Here is a 21,365-nt window from a genome sequence, read left to right as displayed (position 1 = left end):
GTGACCACTCGTACATGTTACAAATCAACATTCATGAGAGTTAGAAAGTATCAACAGAGTAACCATATCTCATGCTGCTTATTTGAGACTACTTGAAACGTGCGCCCCTTGAAACATTCCACCGGTGGGTGATTTTGGACACAATGGCAGATGACAAGAAAAAAAGAAAAGGAATAAAAAAAAACTAAAAACTTCCTTGGCTCACCATCAAAGAACTCTGCCTGTCGCTATATATAGGTTTTGAAACTAGCATCCGGGTTTGAAGGGAAACATTTCCAGCGTCAGCTGGGATAGTTTAGGGGGTGAGCAGGGAGTGGTGGTTGGGGTCAGTAATGACGTTGAGTCCACGTGAAAGATTCTGTGCTTAGCTCATGATTCCATGTTCACTACGATCAGCAACACTTGACGAAGCACACAAGGCATTCAAAGTCCGGATCTGGTAAGGGAGGGGTGTGAGTGGGATCCTGAGGTCAATCAAGGAATCCTCAAAACTAAGAACTTTTGAGTCATATGCTCAGGTGCGTCCCTCCACCACTGGTCACCCTCTTCAGGAGGGGTGTGGCCGTCCCCCTCCGGCTCGCACCGGTCCCCGAACTGGCCGGGATGGAGGAGCGGGCAGAGGACCGGTGAGGACTTCGAGAAGACTGCCTCTGTTTGGAGCTGTAGAGCTTCTTCAGGGCCTTGGTTGACTCTCTAAATTCAAAAAGACAACATAAAAGAATAGAATTCAGTGACTAAAAACCTAGAAAGTGATTCACCAATTGAATGTGGTGTTCAAGACTGCTACTTGGTCTCAGTACGCTATCCTACATTATTCTTTTTTTTAAAAAAGGAAATGAAGCACTGAGTAAAGTTATGAACAGCTACCTTTTTTTTTAATATAAAGAAAGGAGGGACACTCTATTTCAAACATGGCAAATAATGCTGTCAGTAGAGGTCAGCAGAATATCATGGTATGTGCTATAGCATGAAAAATGCCCCCTGTGGAATAAATGGCCAACAAATGGTGGCATGCTCTGACTCTAGAAAATGGTTTGGTTCAACATTTAGAAAGATGTCTTTTGGGCATATTGCCTACACATTTTATTATTTTTTTCTTTTACATATGGTCATCATTCCTCAAACGTGACCAAGGAAAATAGATGGTGACATGCCATCATTTCGCAAAATCACATCGCGATTCTCAAAGGCGCCTCACCGTGAGAGTGCCCCCTCTGTTCTCTCCAGGTTGCGCAGGGCCTTGGTGACCTTGGCGTTGGTCAAGCCGAGGTCGGCCAAGGTGCGGATGACTTGGATCCTGACGTACTCACAGGAGTCCAGCTCCAGCATCTCCAGGAGTGTCCTCTGGATCCTCTCCGACTTCATCCCGACCACGCCCTACGAGATCACGTGATGAAAACACAGATGAAAACATGTCCTTTGACATACTGTACAACACGATATATTTGCGGCATGAAATTTTCGCGAATTGGAGACGAAGGCCTTTTTCGCGGCATGAAATTTTCGCGAATTGCCACTGGCATTCAATGCATCTAGTGTAGGTAAGAGCTTTCACGTGCATTTTAATTTCGCGAATCTTGGCTCTCGCAAAATTTGCGAAATTAAAATGCACGCAAACATTCTTTGTTTTACAGTATAACCTTCACAATTCCACCAGCATACATACTGTTCGCTATCATGCAATGCTCACACAAGGCTGTTTGCTTCCATATCATAATTGAAGTCTGCTGGTCACATCTTCTCTGACCCTCATCCAAGCACCCCTTTGAAAAACCAATGCCACAAATGAACAGGTCTTCTGAAGAAATATACATCCTCTTTTTCCTACTATGGAACAGCCAATTTACTAACTCATAGAGTACCACACTTGTCGCATGCTTCCATACCAATAATGAAATCAGCTTGTCTTTGCAGCATGTAGCCTCTCAAAATATCTTGCCACAAATGTACATATAGGTCTTAAGAAGGAGCACACTGATATTCTTTTTTTTTTCCATCACTAATGCCACAAGAACCCACATAATACACACTCATATATGAAAAGAAAAGAAGAAAAAAAAACTTCACATGCTGCAATTTTACATTCCATGAAGAAACTCACATGAAGCACTAGGTACATCTGATATGAATCACTGTAAAATATCCATAAAGTGCAATTATATAGTTATTTTGTAAGCTCTCACAACAATATTGTTCATTATGGAAGAAGCATAGACCATAATGCAAATGCAAAAATATCCATTTGAACCATCCTATGATATTATTAGCAAATTAAGCCCTTAATGATCATGGACCTGACTGTGATATTTATCACCAAATTCCTTCAAACAGCTACACTTTCTGACTTCTTTTAAAAGAAGTATAAATGAAACATTATTGAGTCAATGCGTAATGAATTGAATACTTATATTAATTTCTTGCTATGTATTGAGTAATAGTAATCATTCTTTTATACATTTCATGTTTAAACTTGACATAAAGGATTTTAAAACATATTATTAGGGCCAAGCTCCCTCTGCGCTTTCACCAGTCCCCCTCCCCTACAACATACATGCACCTGCACCTTTAATCAAGTACACAAGTCTATTTGAACAGATTTCTTTCAGGGTTGTCATGCTTGCAAGTTCTGCTTTTTGTGTCAACCTCTGCAACCCCATCAAACATAAGGAAACATTGGAAACACAGTTCACATTGCTCATTGATTTTGACAAGCCTGTGTTTTAATGTATCACAATGTCAAAATGTATCCTTACACTTCATATCATGATTTTTTTTTCTTCTCTGTAAAACTTGTATTCACTTAAAAAGTGGCAGAAAAAAATAAATGAAATGAAATTACAGAATGCATCTTTATACTCAACATTTGATATTTCTTTTGATCAGAAACAATTTTGATTTCACGTCATTTAAAAATCCATTTCAATTTCATACATGATTTCATTTTATGCTTGTCATTTCAAATTCATTTATCTTTACATTTCATTCCAAATGTTATTCATTTTAATTCAATTTCATGCCATATGATTTCAGAATTTAAATAAAGTAAACAGATGCAATTTGGAGTATTACTTGTCTCCTCTGCTTTGTTTTAGTACCACATGCTCATATTATATAGAAACAAGCTCTGCATAGTTAAGACTATTAGATATCTACCAAAAACTACATCCTGCACTGGGTCAAACAATACATTAGAAGCAGTCACTATCAGTAGTTGTAAATGATAATTTTGGGCCAGACATACACAGAATATTAACACTGTAGCAGTATGACTAAAGGGTAAATAGATGTTGATTTTTTTTTCTTCACATATCTATTTTCTTCTTATCACACAGAAACTGAGTGTGAAACAGATTAAAGTATAGGCTGAAATATAAACATATACACTTTGTATTGATTTACCATGTTGCAATAAAGATATTGAAAGATGACTGTAATATTCTCTCATCTTTCTACAAATACAAATCATTAGCTACTTCTTTTCTATTCAATTAAAACTTTGCCTGCAGAAATCCCCAAATAGCTCACATGTGACAACTCTTAGTTCTCTTGGACTTCAAGAATACTTCAGTTACTGAGGGAATGAGTTCAGAAAATCTCCCCTTACCTTCACAATAGGTCTAGAAAATAGGGCGTTCCAGGACTCAAATTTAACGAATCCGCATACGTCACACATAATGTCGTACGATGTTCTCAATAATGGAATCTGTAGCGATATATTATACTGAAGCACTTTCATTCCAATACACTTTTCAATAAGACATTGCTGTGAACTGGTTACAACATCACAAATCTATTAACAGAACACTTGACGTGACAAATGAATGTCAATTCTATTTTTGGAGCACGCGGGGACAAGACTTTTTACCTGGCTGCAAAAATTTCGCAAGAGCATTAATTATTTATGATCACCACGTGAGCGACGTTGCACAATTTGTGGAATGACCAAAGGCAGGAACTGCTTGCTTCCCGCTTCCCTCATCGCCGCCTCTTACCGTCCATGGTTCCACAGAACCAAAGAGGAAGAATGAGGCCCTAACAGCAGACTGCAGATTGCGCGCAAGTTAATTAGAAAATAGATCTACAAAAATCTTCTCATTTTCTGTTTCGAAGATTGCTCTGTCTGCTGCGAACATATCTTTCTTGTTCATTTCTCCCTAGTTTGCTCAATACAGTATAATAAAAGGTAATAAACACAGAAATACAGATACATACAATACATGTATTTCTAAAGTGCCATCTGTAATGACTGTGATTTCTAAGAGCAGGTCTTACACAAACAGCGATGTCTGTGCTATGTCAGCGTGCATAATACACAAGACAAAAGACAACAGCATAAAAAGAACATGCTTGTACACATACATAAAATGTTGAAATTAAAAAAAAAATCATCTTCATACTTTTTTTTGTTTTGTACTGTATCTGAAACACTGAAGTTAATGACATTGTGTAACAGTTTTTCCAGTTTATAAATCTGAGCTGAATAATTCTGCGTACTAGCAATGTCTCTTGATGCTAGGTAAAATGGTAGCTGTTCAAAAATTATAGTTGCATACGACATCTAAATGCTTCAATAAGTGAAGCATCTGTGAGAAACTGCTGGATGTACCATTGTAACTTCTTTCTATAGACAGCAGCTTTATGATAAATTACTTAGTAAACAGTCAATTAGCATGGCTATTTTGGTCATAGATATCTTGATAGTGACAAAACAAGTATCAAAACTTTGGTATACGCCTGTACTTGATCTTTTTCTTCATCCATTGGAACGTCATGACATTGACTGATCAGCAAAATTTGAGATACTACGTTTTGAAACTGAACCGTTGCAATCTTTTAAGCAGTGTCTTACAGCGATGCAGTTATCATGATGTAGTATTTGTTGTGTTTGATAAATTCATGGCAAAGTGTAAACTGTTCACCTTTGTCACTTCCTCTTTCTATCCTAGGGTACTTGAAAAAAAAAAGAAAGAATTTTCATCCAATGTCTTCCTCCTACATAAAATACCTGCAGCACCATCACTGCTTACTTTTCATGTATCTTGAATATCACAAAGTGATAACATGGAAGAATAAAGGAAAACAGACTTGCTGTATTTATTACTCCTGTATTGTGCTTGTTTTGCTTTGTTTTTGTTTTACTTGTTACTTGTATTGTCCACTTAAAATGCCAAATATACTATAATGATAATTTACCACACATGTACTAGTTTATACATCAATTTATAAAGGACACTAATTTGAATGATTTCTCTACATCTCTAGTGTTTGCTTACTTCCTTTTTCTGCTTTTTTTCTTATAATACAAGGAACACAGATAGAACAACGAAATGATATTCAAATTGATGTTGTAAACATGTTCTATAAAACAATAATCACCTGAACTTCGTTTGTAACTTAATCAGTCTAATTTTTAAGATACTTTATAAAATATCTATGTGTTGATCTATACAAAACTGTTTAATCCTCAACAACACACTACACAAATCTAATCAAGTGCCTTTGTCTTTCCTTTTCTTATTTTATAACTTCATTAATTAGTCCAAACTAAGAAAACAAAGATGACCCATCAATACCCTATTGCTTGAAGTATTGTGTATGTTCTATTTGTATTTGGAATTTGACAACACTGATTAGTAACAGTAGAAACCTGAACAAGGAATAATTTTCTCAAATTTGATTGGCAGTTTTGATCAATGGGAAAACACTTAGAATTATCAAAGTTCTGTACAGTCCTATGTAAAAAAACCTGCTGCACACAGGAAATTTTGTATAGCAGTCATATAAATATGCATAGCAAATTGTGATGTGGTACCAGGAAAATCATTCCCTGCTGAAACTGTAAGAAACCAAAAGGTTAGAAACTCTACACAAGAAGTGGGATATGGAATGGGACAAACATGTTTAGACTTTTACATTTGCCATTTCATATTGCACAGACTGTAATACTATTTTCTAAAAGGGATTAATACTGTACAGACCTTCTTGTAATTTTGGTGGGTGCCTTGTAAGTTTTTCACAGAACACAATGATCTTGTAAGAGTGATATAAAAATGGTATGAGATTTGATTTTAAAACTTTGTATATATTATGTGGTAATGATGTGATCCATCCAGAAGCCATGTGCTTTCATTCAATGTTCGAAAACTGATGACTTGAGTTGGAGAACGATCACCCCATTGTAGTAGGAGAAATGCAGTCATGTTTGATATGCCTAAATCTAGTTCTTTATACGCTGCATATTTCACGAGGTTCTTTATATTTTTGTGAATTTTGCAATTTGGGTGCTATTTCCAAATTTAAAAACATGCAAAAATATTAACTCTGATCCCGACATGAGTGTGACATGCATGCATACATTTCTCCATTCAGTACTTTACTCCACAATCACAAATTTAACCACTAACAAAATTGTTGGGAAGTCCCGATTTGTACGGCGTATGCAATTTTGTATTCATCACTAAAGTGATACTACATCTCTTTGAAGTAGTTGCAATGGCTGCACTCAACTTCCTTGGTACAGGAGAAAAAAAAAAAAAATCATCTACAACAGTGCACCGCATATATCCGAACACCAGGACAAGGTGAAATGAGTATTACTAGATTAGGGTCGAAAGTGTGGCTTTTGGTAAAACAAAGTTGTGATACACACAAGCACGAGTACACACACACACACACACACACACAGACAGACATACTACACTTACAGCTCATGTGTATAACGATGTACATCTATCATCCACCAACCTACTCGTCTACCATTTACACACACGGTACTTACATGTACCTACACTCAAATGTAAAAAGGCCATTGAGACATCTTGTCCTGTATTATATACTGTATACACACATACATTCACACATATATACGCATACATAAAAAAGACACACACATGTACACAAACATTCATAGATATGTTCACAGGCGTACGTATACATAAATACATCAATGCATACATACACATATATATCACATTTATCATTTATCTACATATTCAATGACATTATGCCTTGCACATACACTACATCTTAGACAACATAATCATTTCATCCACTCTGCCAACTTTTACCCAGGTGTATAAATGGATGCAAGTCTGTCATTGTCACAGAAAAAAAAATAACGGTAATGCCTTGTAGGAGAATAGCAGCGATATCAAAGAGGCTACCTTGTGTAAACAAGACCATAATCATCATTACTGTATCATATTCTTTAACTCTTTCTTTGCCAATGAGTCCAATGTGAATACATTTCACACACATTTTACCTATGGACAGGAAATTAAAATGGTATGCAGAGGGTTAAAAGAAGGTTTATAAACAGCCATCATAGCTACTTTGGTCATGGATTTCTCAACTCACCACAGCCAGCACCCCATGGGCTCTCTCATCATCATCCTCATGGAACAGTCTCTTCTCCACCAGCTCCAGCAGTTTCTCCCGCATCCCAAGGGAGGTCATCGTCGTGGCGATCTCGCCCCTCACCTCCTACACGCATCATGGTGCAGATAAAGAAAAAATGATGATGATGTTTTCATTCAAGAAACAGGAAAAAAAAACCTTCAGACACACTAGCTTCGAGAGACTAGCATTTGTATGAGCAAATTACGTGCAGCTTGAAGCATTGATGCCATTCCTCTGTTTGACACATTGTCAAGGGAGTAATGTGCTGGGGTATGACGAGCTCCCTCTTGAGTCCATGATTGTGCAACTGCAAGCAGTATTTGAGAGCTAAGCTGTGTCATGGTCATAAAAGGTGTGTAGCTGATTGTTCTACTTCACCAAAGAAATAGTTTTTTTCTCTCTCTCCAATGTTCTTTATGATCATCTGGGGTCCCACTCACTCTCAAATGTTCTTTATGATCATTTGGGGTTTCCCCCACACAACAACAACAATAACAAAAACAATAGTAACAATACAGCAGCAGGTTTGAATCGAACTTGAGCTTCTTTTACTCTCACTTCATATTGTGTTGACAACAAGATTGGGATTTGGAGGGGAAAGACTTCTCCAGAGCTTATTTTGTTTCCATCAAATCCTCTCTTAGCTTGCTGCTTCAGATGCCATTACCATTACTTTTATAATCTGAAGTCAAATGTCTCCCAAGGAGCTATACAGGGTGGCCCAAAAAGAATGGAACGTCTAAGATTTTTATTTTTAGCAATATTTTTCCTAATATGTCATTATTTTGTATACTATTGGAAAGGCCATTCCTTTTCCAAAAGAATGACACCAAGTTCTTTAATTTTGGTTAATGCATCATGGTTTTAGGACCATTTTTGTCAACCCTTGCAATTTTCAAAATGTGATCATTTTGCACTCTCAGAGACATCGAAATCAGCGAGAATTCGGCTTGCCATAGAAGCAGTAACGTTCACAATGTGTAGAACGTGGCTGTCATTGTCCGTTACCATTGTGAATGAGACGACCTGACGACAATAACACTGTCCGCCCCACATTCCGCACATTGCGAACGCTACTGGTTCTACGGTAAGCCGAATTCTCACTGGTTTCTGTATCTCTGAGAGTGCAAAATGATCACATTTTTAAAATTGCAAGGGTTGACAAAAATGGGCCTAAAATCGTAACGCATTAACTGAAATTAATAGAGCTTGGTGTCATTCTATTGGAAAAAGAATGGCCTTTCTAATAGTATGCAACATGATGACATATTTGCAACGATATTGCTGAAATTAAAGATCTTAGGCGTTCCGTTCTTTTTGGGCCACCCTGTATATGCATGGTAGGAAATAACAACATGAAGACTTTCAATGCAAAAACAGATATATCCATTTTGGAAACTCAAAAACTATATAAAATATATGTGATAATTTTGATACGATCTTCAAAAATATTTCTGGTTATGTAACGTTTGCAGTACGTTTCATTAAAAACTTTCAGTGTTTTGATGATGACCTTATAAAAAAAAAATAACAGCAACAACAACTTTGAAAATTATGGGTATCTGGTGTTGCATTCACACTCTTCATACCTAACAAACACTGTCATATCTTTTGCATCTGACATGATACAAATTCAGTGACAGATTGGCAGGGCAAAGGTCACTCACCCTGCTCGGGTCATCATACAGCCTCTTGTCCAGAATTGTAAACATATTCTGTGCTTCAGCCTCCGTTGCGATGCACTTTGGACCTGTGTGTGTGAGCCATGATGGCATGAGAGAACATCTTTTCTCTATGCATCATTTGATATGATGCAAGAAATGCTACAAACCAACTCTCATCATCACAACATTTGATAATGAGATATCAATCTGGATAGGTTTGAAGACACAAAATCATTTGTATATCAAGTTATCATGCAATTATCATTCATTAATCTTTTATTTTCAATGCAACAACTGAGATGATTTTCAGGCAAGACTTGTGATAACCATGGTTACATACTCTTCAAATCAAACTTGACAATATGTACGAATTTATTTTCAAAAAGAAAACACCACAGTCCAAATTCTGAAAATTTGAAGAGATATTATGCAGCATTTGTGTGTGTGTGTGTGTGTTTGTGTGTGTGTGTGTGTGCGTGTGTGTTCACTTTAATCATTTAACTCCTCAGGAAATTTAGACTGGAAAAGGCTCCAACAATAGGCCACTGTCTTTCTATTTCAAAAACCACGAACAGGGAACACAACTGAATTTTCTTTTTGTGTAACAAAAAAAAAGAAGAAAGACAACAGAAGCCTCATTTGACTGATGACTTCTTATACAAGTGTATAATCTGCATTGATTTTCACACCAGTGTGTGTGTTTCAATTTCATCAGAAAAATGTGTACACTTTATTCTGAAAGAGATTTAGAAAGGACACCCTTGCAACACAAAATGATACAGTGAAATACACAGGCTAGTCACAATCTAAAATATTTTGCATCTAAACTTTAAAAAAAAAACCAACATTTTACTCAAATGCCTACACATGAGGAAAAACAAAACAAACAAAAAATTAAGAGGCAATATGGAATACTATCTACATTGTACAAGGGGCTACCATCTTCACAGTGACACAGAAAAAAAAGAAGAAAAAAAGTATAAAAAAAGAAGAAAAAAAGTATAAAAAAAAGAAGAAAAAGATGAGGATGAGAAAGAGGAGGAGGAGGAGGAGAAGAAGAAGAAGAAGGAGAGGTCAAAAGTTAAACTGACCTATGTAGACAAGGAGTTTTGCGGCAGCAGCCCGGTACTTCCAGGCCGCAGAGAACTGGAGTTGATGGAGGACCATCTGGACCACTGCTGGCTCCGAGGCATGCATCTGACGGACCAGGATCTCAAGGGACTGGTGGAAGGAGAAGGCATGGAACATGACGTCGGGGGGTGTTTCACAAAGAATCTAAGTCAAACTTGAAATTTAAGATTGACTAAAATTATGGTGTGCTGTGTGTGTCTTCAATGTTGCTCAACTTTCAAATGAAAATGAAGATTTTGGAGACTTTTTTCATGTAGCCACTGATAATACAAGATAAAATAGATAACAAAGGAATGTACTCTTAAACATTATTGATAATTTGAAGTGATGGTCATTAGGCTAATGAAATTGAACAGGGAAACCAGTGGCATACCATAATTTTTAGTCAATCCTAAATTAAGTTCGACTTCATGACACATCCCCTAGGGCTGTTTGAATTATCTTCTTCTTCTTTTTTTTCATCTCAATATAGTAACGATGTGATGATGTCACAGTCTTTTGGTATAGCTTGGGTTGGAAACAGGTGTGAACATAGTTAACAACAATAGAACACCAGGTGCTGATATGGGTTGAAACCAGGTGCGAGCATTGTCCACAACAATAGAATACCAGGTGATGATATATGTTGGAACCAGGTGCAAGCATGGTCAGCAACAATAATGTTTACAAATAGTTGGGCCAAGTGAGGTTGTTTACAACCAGTTTCCATGGCGATGAATGGCTGTGACATTACACTGTGGCATTCTGTTGAATTTGTTCTCTTTTTCTGTTAAGCTCATATGTGTGACCATAGAAATCTCTTCAAGAAGCTAAATTTGAACTGCAATCTACATCTCACAACTTCTAGGGTATTTCTTTTTTGTGAGTTAGCAGAGTAGGCCTAAACTTGCAAAATTATTCACAGCATGGCAAATTAATGAAAAACTTGACAGTGAAGATTTCTGTCCAGTGCAAACAAAGGGCATGTCAGCTGATGCACACACTTTATCATATATCAGAGAAGTCTTGAATGTAAAATATGACCATGGAGCTCTATTACGGCAGAATGACGAACACAGTAATGAGACAACTCTTGCATTTTTTGCCCTTAAAAAATTTGCTGTTCTGTGACATCTTTCATGAAAACATGAAAATTACGCATGAATTTCTAATTGCAACATCGAGAATTGTAGTCATTTAATGAGAATGTAGCACTAAAAACAAAATACAAAGACCTAAGTTGAATATGCCCCATCAAGACATATCATCATGTGATTCATAAAAATTATGTGTTCTATCTTCCATCTGCCAGCAGACACAGTCATTGGTTTTTTGTATGCTTGCTTGTTTGTTTGCTTGCTTGTTTGTTTGTTTGTTTGTTTTTATACGTTGTTTGTTTGTTTGTTTTTATACGATGTTCCTTCCCCAACCTTCCTGTGACTAGTTCTTTAATCAACTGAACATGACACAAGACACATTTCAAACATAATTGCTATGACCCAGGATGCTTGAGACTGGCTGGCAGAGCCCCACTCACCCTGGCAGTGACGTTGATGTCCTTGCTACTCAAGATCCCCATGAGTTTCTCTTTGGCCAACTTGTCCTGCACACACATGCAGCCCAGGCACACGGCGCAGTCGAAGCCCAGGTCGCCGGTGTCATTGCCCGCGCACAGCTTCTTCAGGATGGCAATCAGAGCCTTGATGTGAGGATTACTCTGGCAAAGGGGTACACAAAGAGGAAAATAAAATAATTTTAAAGGTCTTAACAGAGATGTAAAAAAAGAGCATAACAAATAATTTCATCTACGGTAAAAGAAAAGAAGATAAAAATAAGCAGAAGTTGAAGACTATTATAATGATACTGATGATAGTGATAATAATAATGATGATGATGATGATAATACTAATACTAATACTACTACATTACAACTACTACTGATAATAATAATAATAATAATAATAATGATAATAATAATAATAATAATAATAATAAAATGATAATAATAATGATAATAATAAAATGATAATAATAATAATAATAATAATAATAATAACAATAATAACAACAACAATAACATAACTATTAATAACAATGACAACATAATAATGATAATCATCAAAAACAAAATTATTCAACAGTAATAATAACACAAGAAAAACACAATGATGAGGAGAAGAAGAAGAATAAGAAGGAAAGGCAGGAGAAACAAATGTCACCACACCTTGTTGAGCAAGGCATTGCCTCTGGCCTTGATCATACTCTCGACGAGATCCCTCCTCGCCTGATAGCTCCCTTTCCTCATGTACTGGACAATCAGGCTGACCACAGGGTCTGTCCACTCGCCGATGGACATCAGGGATCTGGCCGCCTCAAACTTGACCCTGGTGTCTTCGTCATTAGCCAGCTAGATAGGAAAGGAGCCAGAAATGGTTTATTTTGCTTTTCACATGGAAACCGTCAGACCAATATAGGCTGAAAAAATTATAACAGATATAGGTAGGTCTCGAAAAGAATCTTACAATCAGTGCATGACTACAACAAAGATATGCCAGTGTCTTGTATGACACCAGATTTAAAGGCATAATTTATCATTTGCAAATGAAATGAAAACCCAGCATTAGCGCCTCAAAATAGTTCTAAAATATGAGTTGGGGATAGAAACAACCAATGTACAAATTTGAATTAGAATAATCAATGTTAAGTCTGTTTGATATACAAAATGTGAACAATGGTTATAATAAAAATGTTTCCAGACTAAACCATCTACCGTTACGATTTACTGAGAAAAACAGTGATATCTCCTGATATTTTAGGTTTTATTGCAAAATTCTTATATGGTAGGATGTTTTGTGATACAACTGACCTACACATATGCATCAAATGTGATATCTTGAACATTTTTAAAATCACTGCTCCCAATGGTAAACAAGATCTTTAAAGTCAAACAAACATAGTTGACATAAAATTACATAGAGACGAAAGTGATCCAATTTCTCTTCGAGAAAAGAGTCTTAAGATATCACTTGTATTCATGGAATGACCCATACTTGGAAAACATGGAAACAAACTTAATATGGACAAACGATTTGATTAACACACTTCTTACAGCAATCACAACCCAAAACGATTCTTGGAAGAAATGGAATGAATATACTATGAAACCAATGTCTCTTAAACAGAAAGTTCAGCCTTACCCTGAATGATAGAGCCTCTATGATAAGGGGGTCAACTACATCCAGCTCCCCCAAATGCTGTAGGAAAAGAAAATACATATATAGAAAAGAAAATACATATAGGTGTAGATTGGTACATTTGAGAACAAAACAAAACATAGCAAATCTGTGTTTAGATTTTTTGCTTTCCTCACGATTTGAGGTGTAACCTCTCTTCTCCAGATGAACCAGAGTCATTGAAAAAGGAATTAAAAGACAAAATCAAAGTTTTGACTTAATTTAGCTTTTTCTCAATATTTTTAGGCACCTTCTTCCTAAAGGTTCATCTCATTCCAATAGTAGTTTGGTTGGTTTGGGTTTTTGTTTGCTTGTTTTTCCACGAAAGTTGACATCATGCTACAGACATGCAGCTGCCAGAGAATGGAAAAAGAAAACCAAAACACTACACCCCATGGCTGCTAGCCTCTACATACCAAAAATATCCAAAAGACATTTTCTTCTCTTGCACCAGGATAAAAAAAAATAAATAATAAAAATGATAAACACATACTACCAAGTAATTGACATCACTGAAAGACCTTACTAATGTGATGAGACTTTCTTCGTTCTAAAGCCAACAACATATTTGTGACTTGTGACACTATTCTCTCAACCTCTCCATACTCACCCGTGCTGCATCGCATCTTTCGGTCACGCGATCAGAATTCAGCATTCCAAGAACAAACTGGATAGATATATACCAGGGAGCAAACAAGGCAGAGATTGATTGAATAATAAGAGAGGTTTTGATTATGACATGTATTTCAGGCATATGTTTTCTAAAACCTGGATATGAAATATTGTTCCAAATACCTATACACATAAATTTCTTTCCCCAAATCTTGAAATATTATCAGTTAGTTTCAGTGCTTCAAAACTATATAAAACATAAATCAAAAGCACAGAAGAAACGGCTGTTCAGTGATAAGAAGGTTGTAGATTCGAATCCTGCCTGAGTATGTATGCCAATGATTTCTATCATGGCTACTATGAAACACTGATCAATTTGATGATTATTGCATCGATGTAGGGCAACTTTGTCAATCAGTTGCAACAAATCAAAAGGATTTTAACAATTCTGCAATCAAAAAACAAACATATACATAATGAACAACAAAGGGTTAAAATGAAAGGGTTGAAATGCTTTATACAATGAAGAGTGAAATATCGTAGATTATACTTGATAGGTTAACTGTAGACAACTAATCTCCAAAAATGAGTGCCTCTTCTAGACTGAAAATTTTCTCACCTCAACCCTCCTCCACCTTGGCTCATCTTTCTCCAAGACTTTACCCTTTCCTCCGTGTTCTGTGAACACATTGAAGATATAAAAGAGATTAGTACAGGTGAAAGTGCATTCTACACTCTGTGCACCTACAGTCCCGCCACAACCAACAGTCTACAAAGCAACAGATGTTGTGCAACTAGCTAAGTTTTACTTGCTTTATACTCGCTTTGTTCATCTTATTCAATCAATTTGTCTTTTTCCCCTCTACATTTTTCACCAGTACTTTCTCAGCTTTCAAGTGCTTTCTGTACATTAACTCTCGACAGATTTTCACAGGGGATCATTGTCTTATTCCACAAGATACATATTCCAAATTATATACCATATAGCATACACCTTATGTAAACGTCACACCTTGATGGTAAAATACATTCCATTTTTAAATTTAAGTTCAGCTGCCCACCATACTTGATGTACAACATACGCTATACATTTTGTGATCATTCTTTTTTTCCAAAGATTTTTGCCAGCTGACCAATATTCGTGAAGTGAACAGCTCACAAAAATACTACAGATATTACCTCCCTTCACAGTAATGAAATATAATGTCATCTCAAAGCTGGGAAATCACCACCTCTTTTCTTGAATAGGGATACCCTACTTATTTCTCTATTCCTTGCTGTGGATTTTGATGGCAAAATTACCATGCTTGCACAATATGAAGTAAATATACTGCGGGAAGCAAACTTGTGTAATGTTTACTGAATAGAAACACTCTATTGAAGTGACTTTTCTAAAAAGACAGTGGTTGGCACAATTCGTCCAGATATGTGATGGTTTCTACGAGTTTGTTTAAAGCATGGGAGCTTGTACAAAGGTGGAGTACACGCTGGCATTCACCGTGCCCAAGGTATACTCACTGGATCCCATGAAGGCAGTGATTTGAGCCGTTGCCATGGCATTGCAAACGTTCTTCCATTTCCTCCTGGGGGTATAGGAAGAATAGCATTTGCTTAACATATATGCTGGCATAACCATTTTCAATATAGCACAGAAGATTGTGGTCATTTTCATTCAACAACACAAACCAAAAACAAGAACCCATAAAATGCAACACTGCACAAACACATCATGTGTGTAATATTCTGAAATCACTGCCATATTTTGGATATTATACACGAAATATGACAGCATGATAAAATAGTGTTCTTTCATGTTATACGATGTCAAACTGTTGCATACGACAATTAACATTTTAAATGCACACTGACTTCTTTAAAAAATTTTGCTTGTATTCCAAATGTGAGCTATTTGCTGGTTTCAACTTTGGCAAGTATTTGTATCAGTTCTTTTTTGGAAATCATCATTTGAGCTATTGAGAAATTTGCGAAGTTTTGATCTAATATCTGGTAGTTTACGGAATATCTTTAGCTGTAAATGAGCCTACTAGTGAACCACTTTGCAAACACCAATTTTACTGTGGCAGATGCCAATTGGGTATATGTATGTGCATGAACCTGAGCCACTATCGTACCAATGGAAGATGTCAATTGATCGGCAATGTCTTTTGGGAATATTTTGTTCTATGTGCCATGTCTTGTGCTTTTTTTTTCTGAAACCCTGTTATCATGGAAAGTACATGTAGTAGGCAAGAGACTTCATGAGAAAACTCACAATTTGAGACCCCCGGGAGCTGGTTTGACCTTCATGGCACTCTGACAACTTTTCCGTCGGTTGCTCTCCTTCCGCTTGTACACCAGGAGGTTGGTCTCCTTGGCGACGTTCATCTGGTTGACGATGCGGAGGGTGCGCTCCGTCTTCTGCGGCTTGTCTGGGTTCCAGTTGCTGGATGTCCGAGGGTAGAACTTCTCATGGTTCTGATCAAGACAACAAAGAATAAATTCAAAACTCTAACTTAGGAGTGCATACACTTTGAGCAAATGGCGCTCACATTCCCAGGTAGATCTCATTGCACAACATATGGCATTCAGTCACAACTTTGCAGTAAAACTGGTATTCTTCATAGACATATGCATGATCATGATGCAGTTGGTTCTGGCACATTTCATTGGTTGAATTCCATTTGTAATAAAAGATAGAATTACTGTCAGACACCTCTGTGAAGAGGAAAGGGGACATGGAATTTGTTTTGTCTGTTCTGAAACAAAAGGATGAGTAACACTTTGAAAGGTCTATGGAGATGTGTCCTTCTGCCTCTACTCTGGTGCTATATATGAACAAAGTAAATTTCATTCTATAGGCAAATTTGTGATCTGACCATCTGGAAATATGATCATTTGACTCATTCAGTTTGAGTTCATGCACACCATCATGCAACCTCAGCACAAAAGCATACGCTGAATAAGTGAGCAAGTGCATTGTGCTGTTCTTAGATGATAATTGAGCAGGCACAGATAGAAGATGTAAGAACTTAAAACAAACCTGAAATAATATTTGTGAGAATCATCAGAATGCATGAATGACATCTTGAGAAGGGATAAAATACTTTTATGCCTGAGGAAGAAAAAGAGAACAGATACTCACGGTTCTTGTCAGGGGGAGCACTGCTGGGGGAGGGACGGGTTTTGGGTGGTACACCAGGTGTGGTGCGTTGGAGCTGATAGCAGTCCGAGGCGGGCTGGCAAAGGGCATCGGGAGGGGCTCCTCGAACTCCGTCAAGGATTTGGCCACCGATCGGGCCCTGGCCAGGGACATTCTGGTCTGTGGGCGGGTCTTATCCCCTTTGAGGGCAGAGCCTTTCTTTGACTCCACCTGAATCTGCATGGAAAGATAAGAACAACTAACTGTATTCAGATGCTTTAAAAAAAAAAGAGAGAGAAAACAAACTTCAGAATAACATCAATTAAAAACAAGGAAAAGTAGAAATTACGCGGTGCGTAATATATGTCCCCGCCGGAAGTAGCATTTTGTAGCAAAATGTACAATATAGGTAAAAAATCAAGGTCAAAGGTCAAAGAAGTCAAAGGTCAAAATTCTGTGTTGAAGTTTTGAAGCCCTCACCTAGTGCCATCACATAAAGCAAAAGGAATCGAAATCGGGTTAGAAATGGCGAGGGAGTAGCATTTTGTAGCCAATGTACAATATAGGTCAAAAATAAAGGTCAAAGAAGTCAAAGGTCAAAATTCTGTGTAGAAGTTTTGAAGCCCTCACCTAGTGCCATCACATAAAGCAAACGGAATCGAAATTGGGTTAGAAATGGCGAAGGAGTAGCATTTTGTAGCAAAATGTACAATACAGGTCAAAAATCAGGGTCAAAGGTCAAAGAAGTCAAAAGTCAAAATTCTGTGTAGAAGTTTTGAAGCCCTCACCTAGTGCCATCACATAAAGTAAATGGAATCGAAATCGATGGCGAAGGAGTAGCATTTTGTAGCAAAATGTACAATATAGGTCAAAAAATCAAGGTCAAAGGTCAAAGAAGTCAAAGGTCAAAATTCTGTGTAGAAGTGTTGAAGCCCTCACCTAGTGCCATCACATAAAGCAAATGGAATCGAAATCGGGTTAGAAATGGCGAAGGAGTAGCATTTTGTAGCAAAATGTACAATATAGGTCAAAAAATCAAGGTCAAAGGTCAAAGAAGTCAAAGGTCAAAATTCTGTGTACAAGTTTTGAAGCCCTCACCTAGTGCCATCACATAAAGCAAACGGAATCGAAATCGGGTTAGAAATGGCGAAGGAGTAGTATTTTGTAGCAAAATGTACAATACAGGTCAAAAATCAAGGTCAAAGGTCAAAGAAGTCAAAGGTCAAAATTCTGTGTAGAAGTTTTGAAGCCCTCACCTAGTGCCATCACATAAAGCAAACGGAATTGAAATCGGGTTAGAAATAGCGAAGGAGTAGCATTTTGTAGCAAAATGTACAATATAGGTCAAAGGTCAAGGTCAAAGGTCACGACTGAAATTCTGTGTAGAAGTTTCAAAGCTCCCATGTAGTGCTATCATATAAAGCAAACAGAATCAAAATTGGCTCATAAATGACAGAGAAGTAGCAAATTGAAGATTTTGATCACACACGGACGCACACACGGACGCACACACGGACACACGGACGGACGGACGGACGGACGGACACACGGACACACACACGTACGGAGCCCGTTTCATAGTCCCCTGCTCGAACTCGTTCGGCGGGGAAAAAAAATGAGGAATTAAGTTTTCCTTGAAGAGGGTATTCTCTCCACATGTCTCTCCTTTGGGCACATCATGTTCTAACCAGTATCAGCACATTGAAACTTACATGATCATAACTTAGCACCTTTCATCAATACATCAAAACTTATATGTGTTCGGCTCAAGTTTCCTACATACAATCAGTCACACAATACATACAATTCTCCCTCTTTCTCTATTTTTCTGGCTCTATCCACCAATCTCTCTACCTTGTTCTTTTCTGAATACTGTTGTATCTCAATGATAAAAGAATATTTTTATGATAAAGAAGAAAAGCTAAATATGACAGGAAATTCCATAATATCAACTACACCAATAATAGATTACTGATGTTTACATCCTAGCGCATCCCAACAACAGTCAAATCTTTTTTTTTTTCTTTTTTTTTGGGGGGATATTTGGATGTATTGTTTCTTGGACTTTAATATGCAACGAAATAGCAATTCATCAGATTGAGAAGGGTGTAGAAGCAGTTTAAGACTCTTGCACATGTAGTAAATTTGACAGGAGTACAGGTTTTGACAGGAGAGTGGCACTTGCTGACTTACCGGTACTGGAGACGGATGTGCTGTACCGATGGATCCTGGAATGTAACATGACCAACAGTTCACCACAGATTAATACCCTGCTTATATTACATTGTTATTATTTTTCGTCATGAGATTATAGTCATGAGTTGAAGTGATGATGTCATCACCTCTCCAGTTTCTCATCAGGTTAAGTGTTGATTGCTGATGATCTTCCATGTCCTGATATGGATTCTAAAATGGAAAAATGTACTTATCCATTGCTTTTGAGAAAAAAAAAAAGTATGGGTGCCAGCGTGCCCTCAATCAGCCAAGCGATCAACATGGAATCTCGATATTATTCAGAAAAACGTACGTGTACAATGGTACAGCAAGAACGCGCACACATCAGTAACAACACTTACGGGGAAGAACTTAAATGCAGAGCACAAGTGCCAAATTGTTCCAGGGATAAGATCTGATTTATCAAATTATGTGTACTTTCAGGGGCTATCACAGGTGTATTAAGGCTGTTTTTTTTTTTAATTCTAGCTACAGTGTATACTCAAATTTGATTTCCAGGGTATTGGTTGTAAAGGAGATGTTTGGGATTGATGAAGGCAAGAAAGGAAAAGAAAAAAGTGCTCTCCAACTCTTACCCTCAATCTGACTGAGCAGAATCCCATCTCTGTCGGGTGACTTGATGGGGGATATATCGGTAGACTTGGCCGCTGCATCCTCCATCTTCCCCCAGATATCATGGATCCTCTCCGCAATCTTCTCCAATGCAACCTTCTGCTCATCGGCACAAAGAGAGATGAGATGGGATGCATGAATATTCATCATTGCACAGCATGATTATTCATCTATGCAAAGCATGAATATTCATCTCTGCACATGAGCATGCACATGTTATAAAAAGGGGCATGCACAAACTGCATGCTCACAGCACCTCACAGCAAACCTGTCCTCAATCAACCCATAGATCTGCAGGCTACTTAACCCTTTCGAGGCCAAAGTCACAAATTGTGCACCAAGACTGCACACAAGCCCAAAGAAGAAATGCAAAATCTGGCATTGAGAGGGTTAGTAAGCGTTAATCTACTTTCACATTAGACGAGCCAAATACACATTATGATGATATACAACTTGGCTTTAGTAAGCAATTTCTTGCTCATAACTGGAAAATAAAAATATGATATCTATAATTTAGAGATGTGCCCTTTTAGAAGAAAGAATCTTAATGCAGGAAATGAGAGCAGACAGACCAGTATTCACTTTTAGAAATTGCTGTTTGCTCTGCTTTGATATGTAGTCATCTCATGAGCACACATTAACATGCCTGCTTTGTGAGACAGCATCAAAGAAAAATATGTCTAATATTTGATTACTGTAACATTTTTGGAGTAATTTCCTCATTCATTACAGTAGTTATCAGTTTAGAGTGCCTTATAGCGTACACTCATAGCATACATGAATAAAAGCCAGCTGTATGCTCACAGCTTTTCACTTGCTCCTTTGACATATTCATGACCTACAAAAAGAAATCATCTCCGCATAAAGACACAGAAAATCTTCAGAAATTGCCTTGCATCATACTTGACAATCAACTCTGCAAAAATTCTTCTCCAAAATTGGTCTGTGTTTTGGTGTCTGCTACTCGCATTAGTAGGCCTACTTCACCCCCAAGAGGAGACTGTTTGTAATGAAAAGGTTAGGGCAGAGCAAATTATTATGCAGTTTGAGTTTGTTGAAAATAGTCATGTTGTTTGGGCAGACTTGTGGGAAATATGCTTTGCTTTGGAAAACATAAATTGTTCACAGATTCTTCAAATCTAAACAAAGAAATATCAACAAATACATGCCCAGTGTACAGTCACATAACTGCAGCAATCTTTTTTTTTTTTTTTTTTTTTTTTTAAGGCAGATAAGAAACCGTGCTTGTTGGTTTATGACAACTACAAAGCGGTAAGCTTTTTTATATTTCTTGACATTTATTGCATTCTATATCCACTTTCATCTAAGTTATTCATCATTTTTAAGATTGCTAACACTTAG

At 37.2% G+C, this 21,365-nt stretch overlaps 1 protein-coding gene across 1 annotated transcript in view; it reads right to left on the bottom strand.

Moving 5' to 3' along the window:
* Positions 1 to 506: 506 nt before the first annotated feature.
* The window catches only part of LOC139741082 (uncharacterized), a 34,863-nt gene continuing 14,004 nt past the window's right edge, over positions 507 to 21,365 (bottom strand). Inside the window, exons 11-25 of the mRNA XM_071651671.1 lie at positions 19,967 to 20,102; positions 19,356 to 19,384; positions 17,160 to 17,393; positions 16,290 to 16,492; positions 15,536 to 15,600; positions 14,637 to 14,695; positions 14,016 to 14,072; positions 13,370 to 13,426; positions 12,397 to 12,579; positions 11,710 to 11,889; positions 10,154 to 10,283; positions 9,066 to 9,148; positions 7,357 to 7,482; positions 1,199 to 1,377; positions 507 to 693 (exon numbers count right to left, since the gene is read on the bottom strand). Coding sequence (XP_071507772.1) covers positions 507 to 693; positions 1,199 to 1,377; positions 7,357 to 7,482; positions 9,066 to 9,148; positions 10,154 to 10,283; positions 11,710 to 11,889; positions 12,397 to 12,579; positions 13,370 to 13,426; positions 14,016 to 14,072; positions 14,637 to 14,695; positions 15,536 to 15,600; positions 16,290 to 16,492; positions 17,160 to 17,393; positions 19,356 to 19,384; positions 19,967 to 20,102 — 1,908 coding nt within the window. The remainder of the gene's footprint in view (positions 694 to 1,198; positions 1,378 to 7,356; positions 7,483 to 9,065; positions 9,149 to 10,153; positions 10,284 to 11,709; positions 11,890 to 12,396; positions 12,580 to 13,369; positions 13,427 to 14,015; positions 14,073 to 14,636; positions 14,696 to 15,535; positions 15,601 to 16,289; positions 16,493 to 17,159; positions 17,394 to 19,355; positions 19,385 to 19,966; positions 20,103 to 21,365) is intronic.

Source organism: Diadema antillarum, unplaced genomic scaffold (genome assembly GCF_040938485.1).
Source record: "Diadema antillarum isolate AM-2024a unplaced genomic scaffold, OU_Dant_1.0 seq00000901_RagTag, whole genome shotgun sequence".
NCBI classification, from domain to species: domain Eukaryota; kingdom Metazoa; phylum Echinodermata; class Echinoidea; order Diadematoida; family Diadematidae; genus Diadema; species Diadema antillarum.
This window is presented reverse-complemented; position numbering and strand designations above follow the sequence as displayed.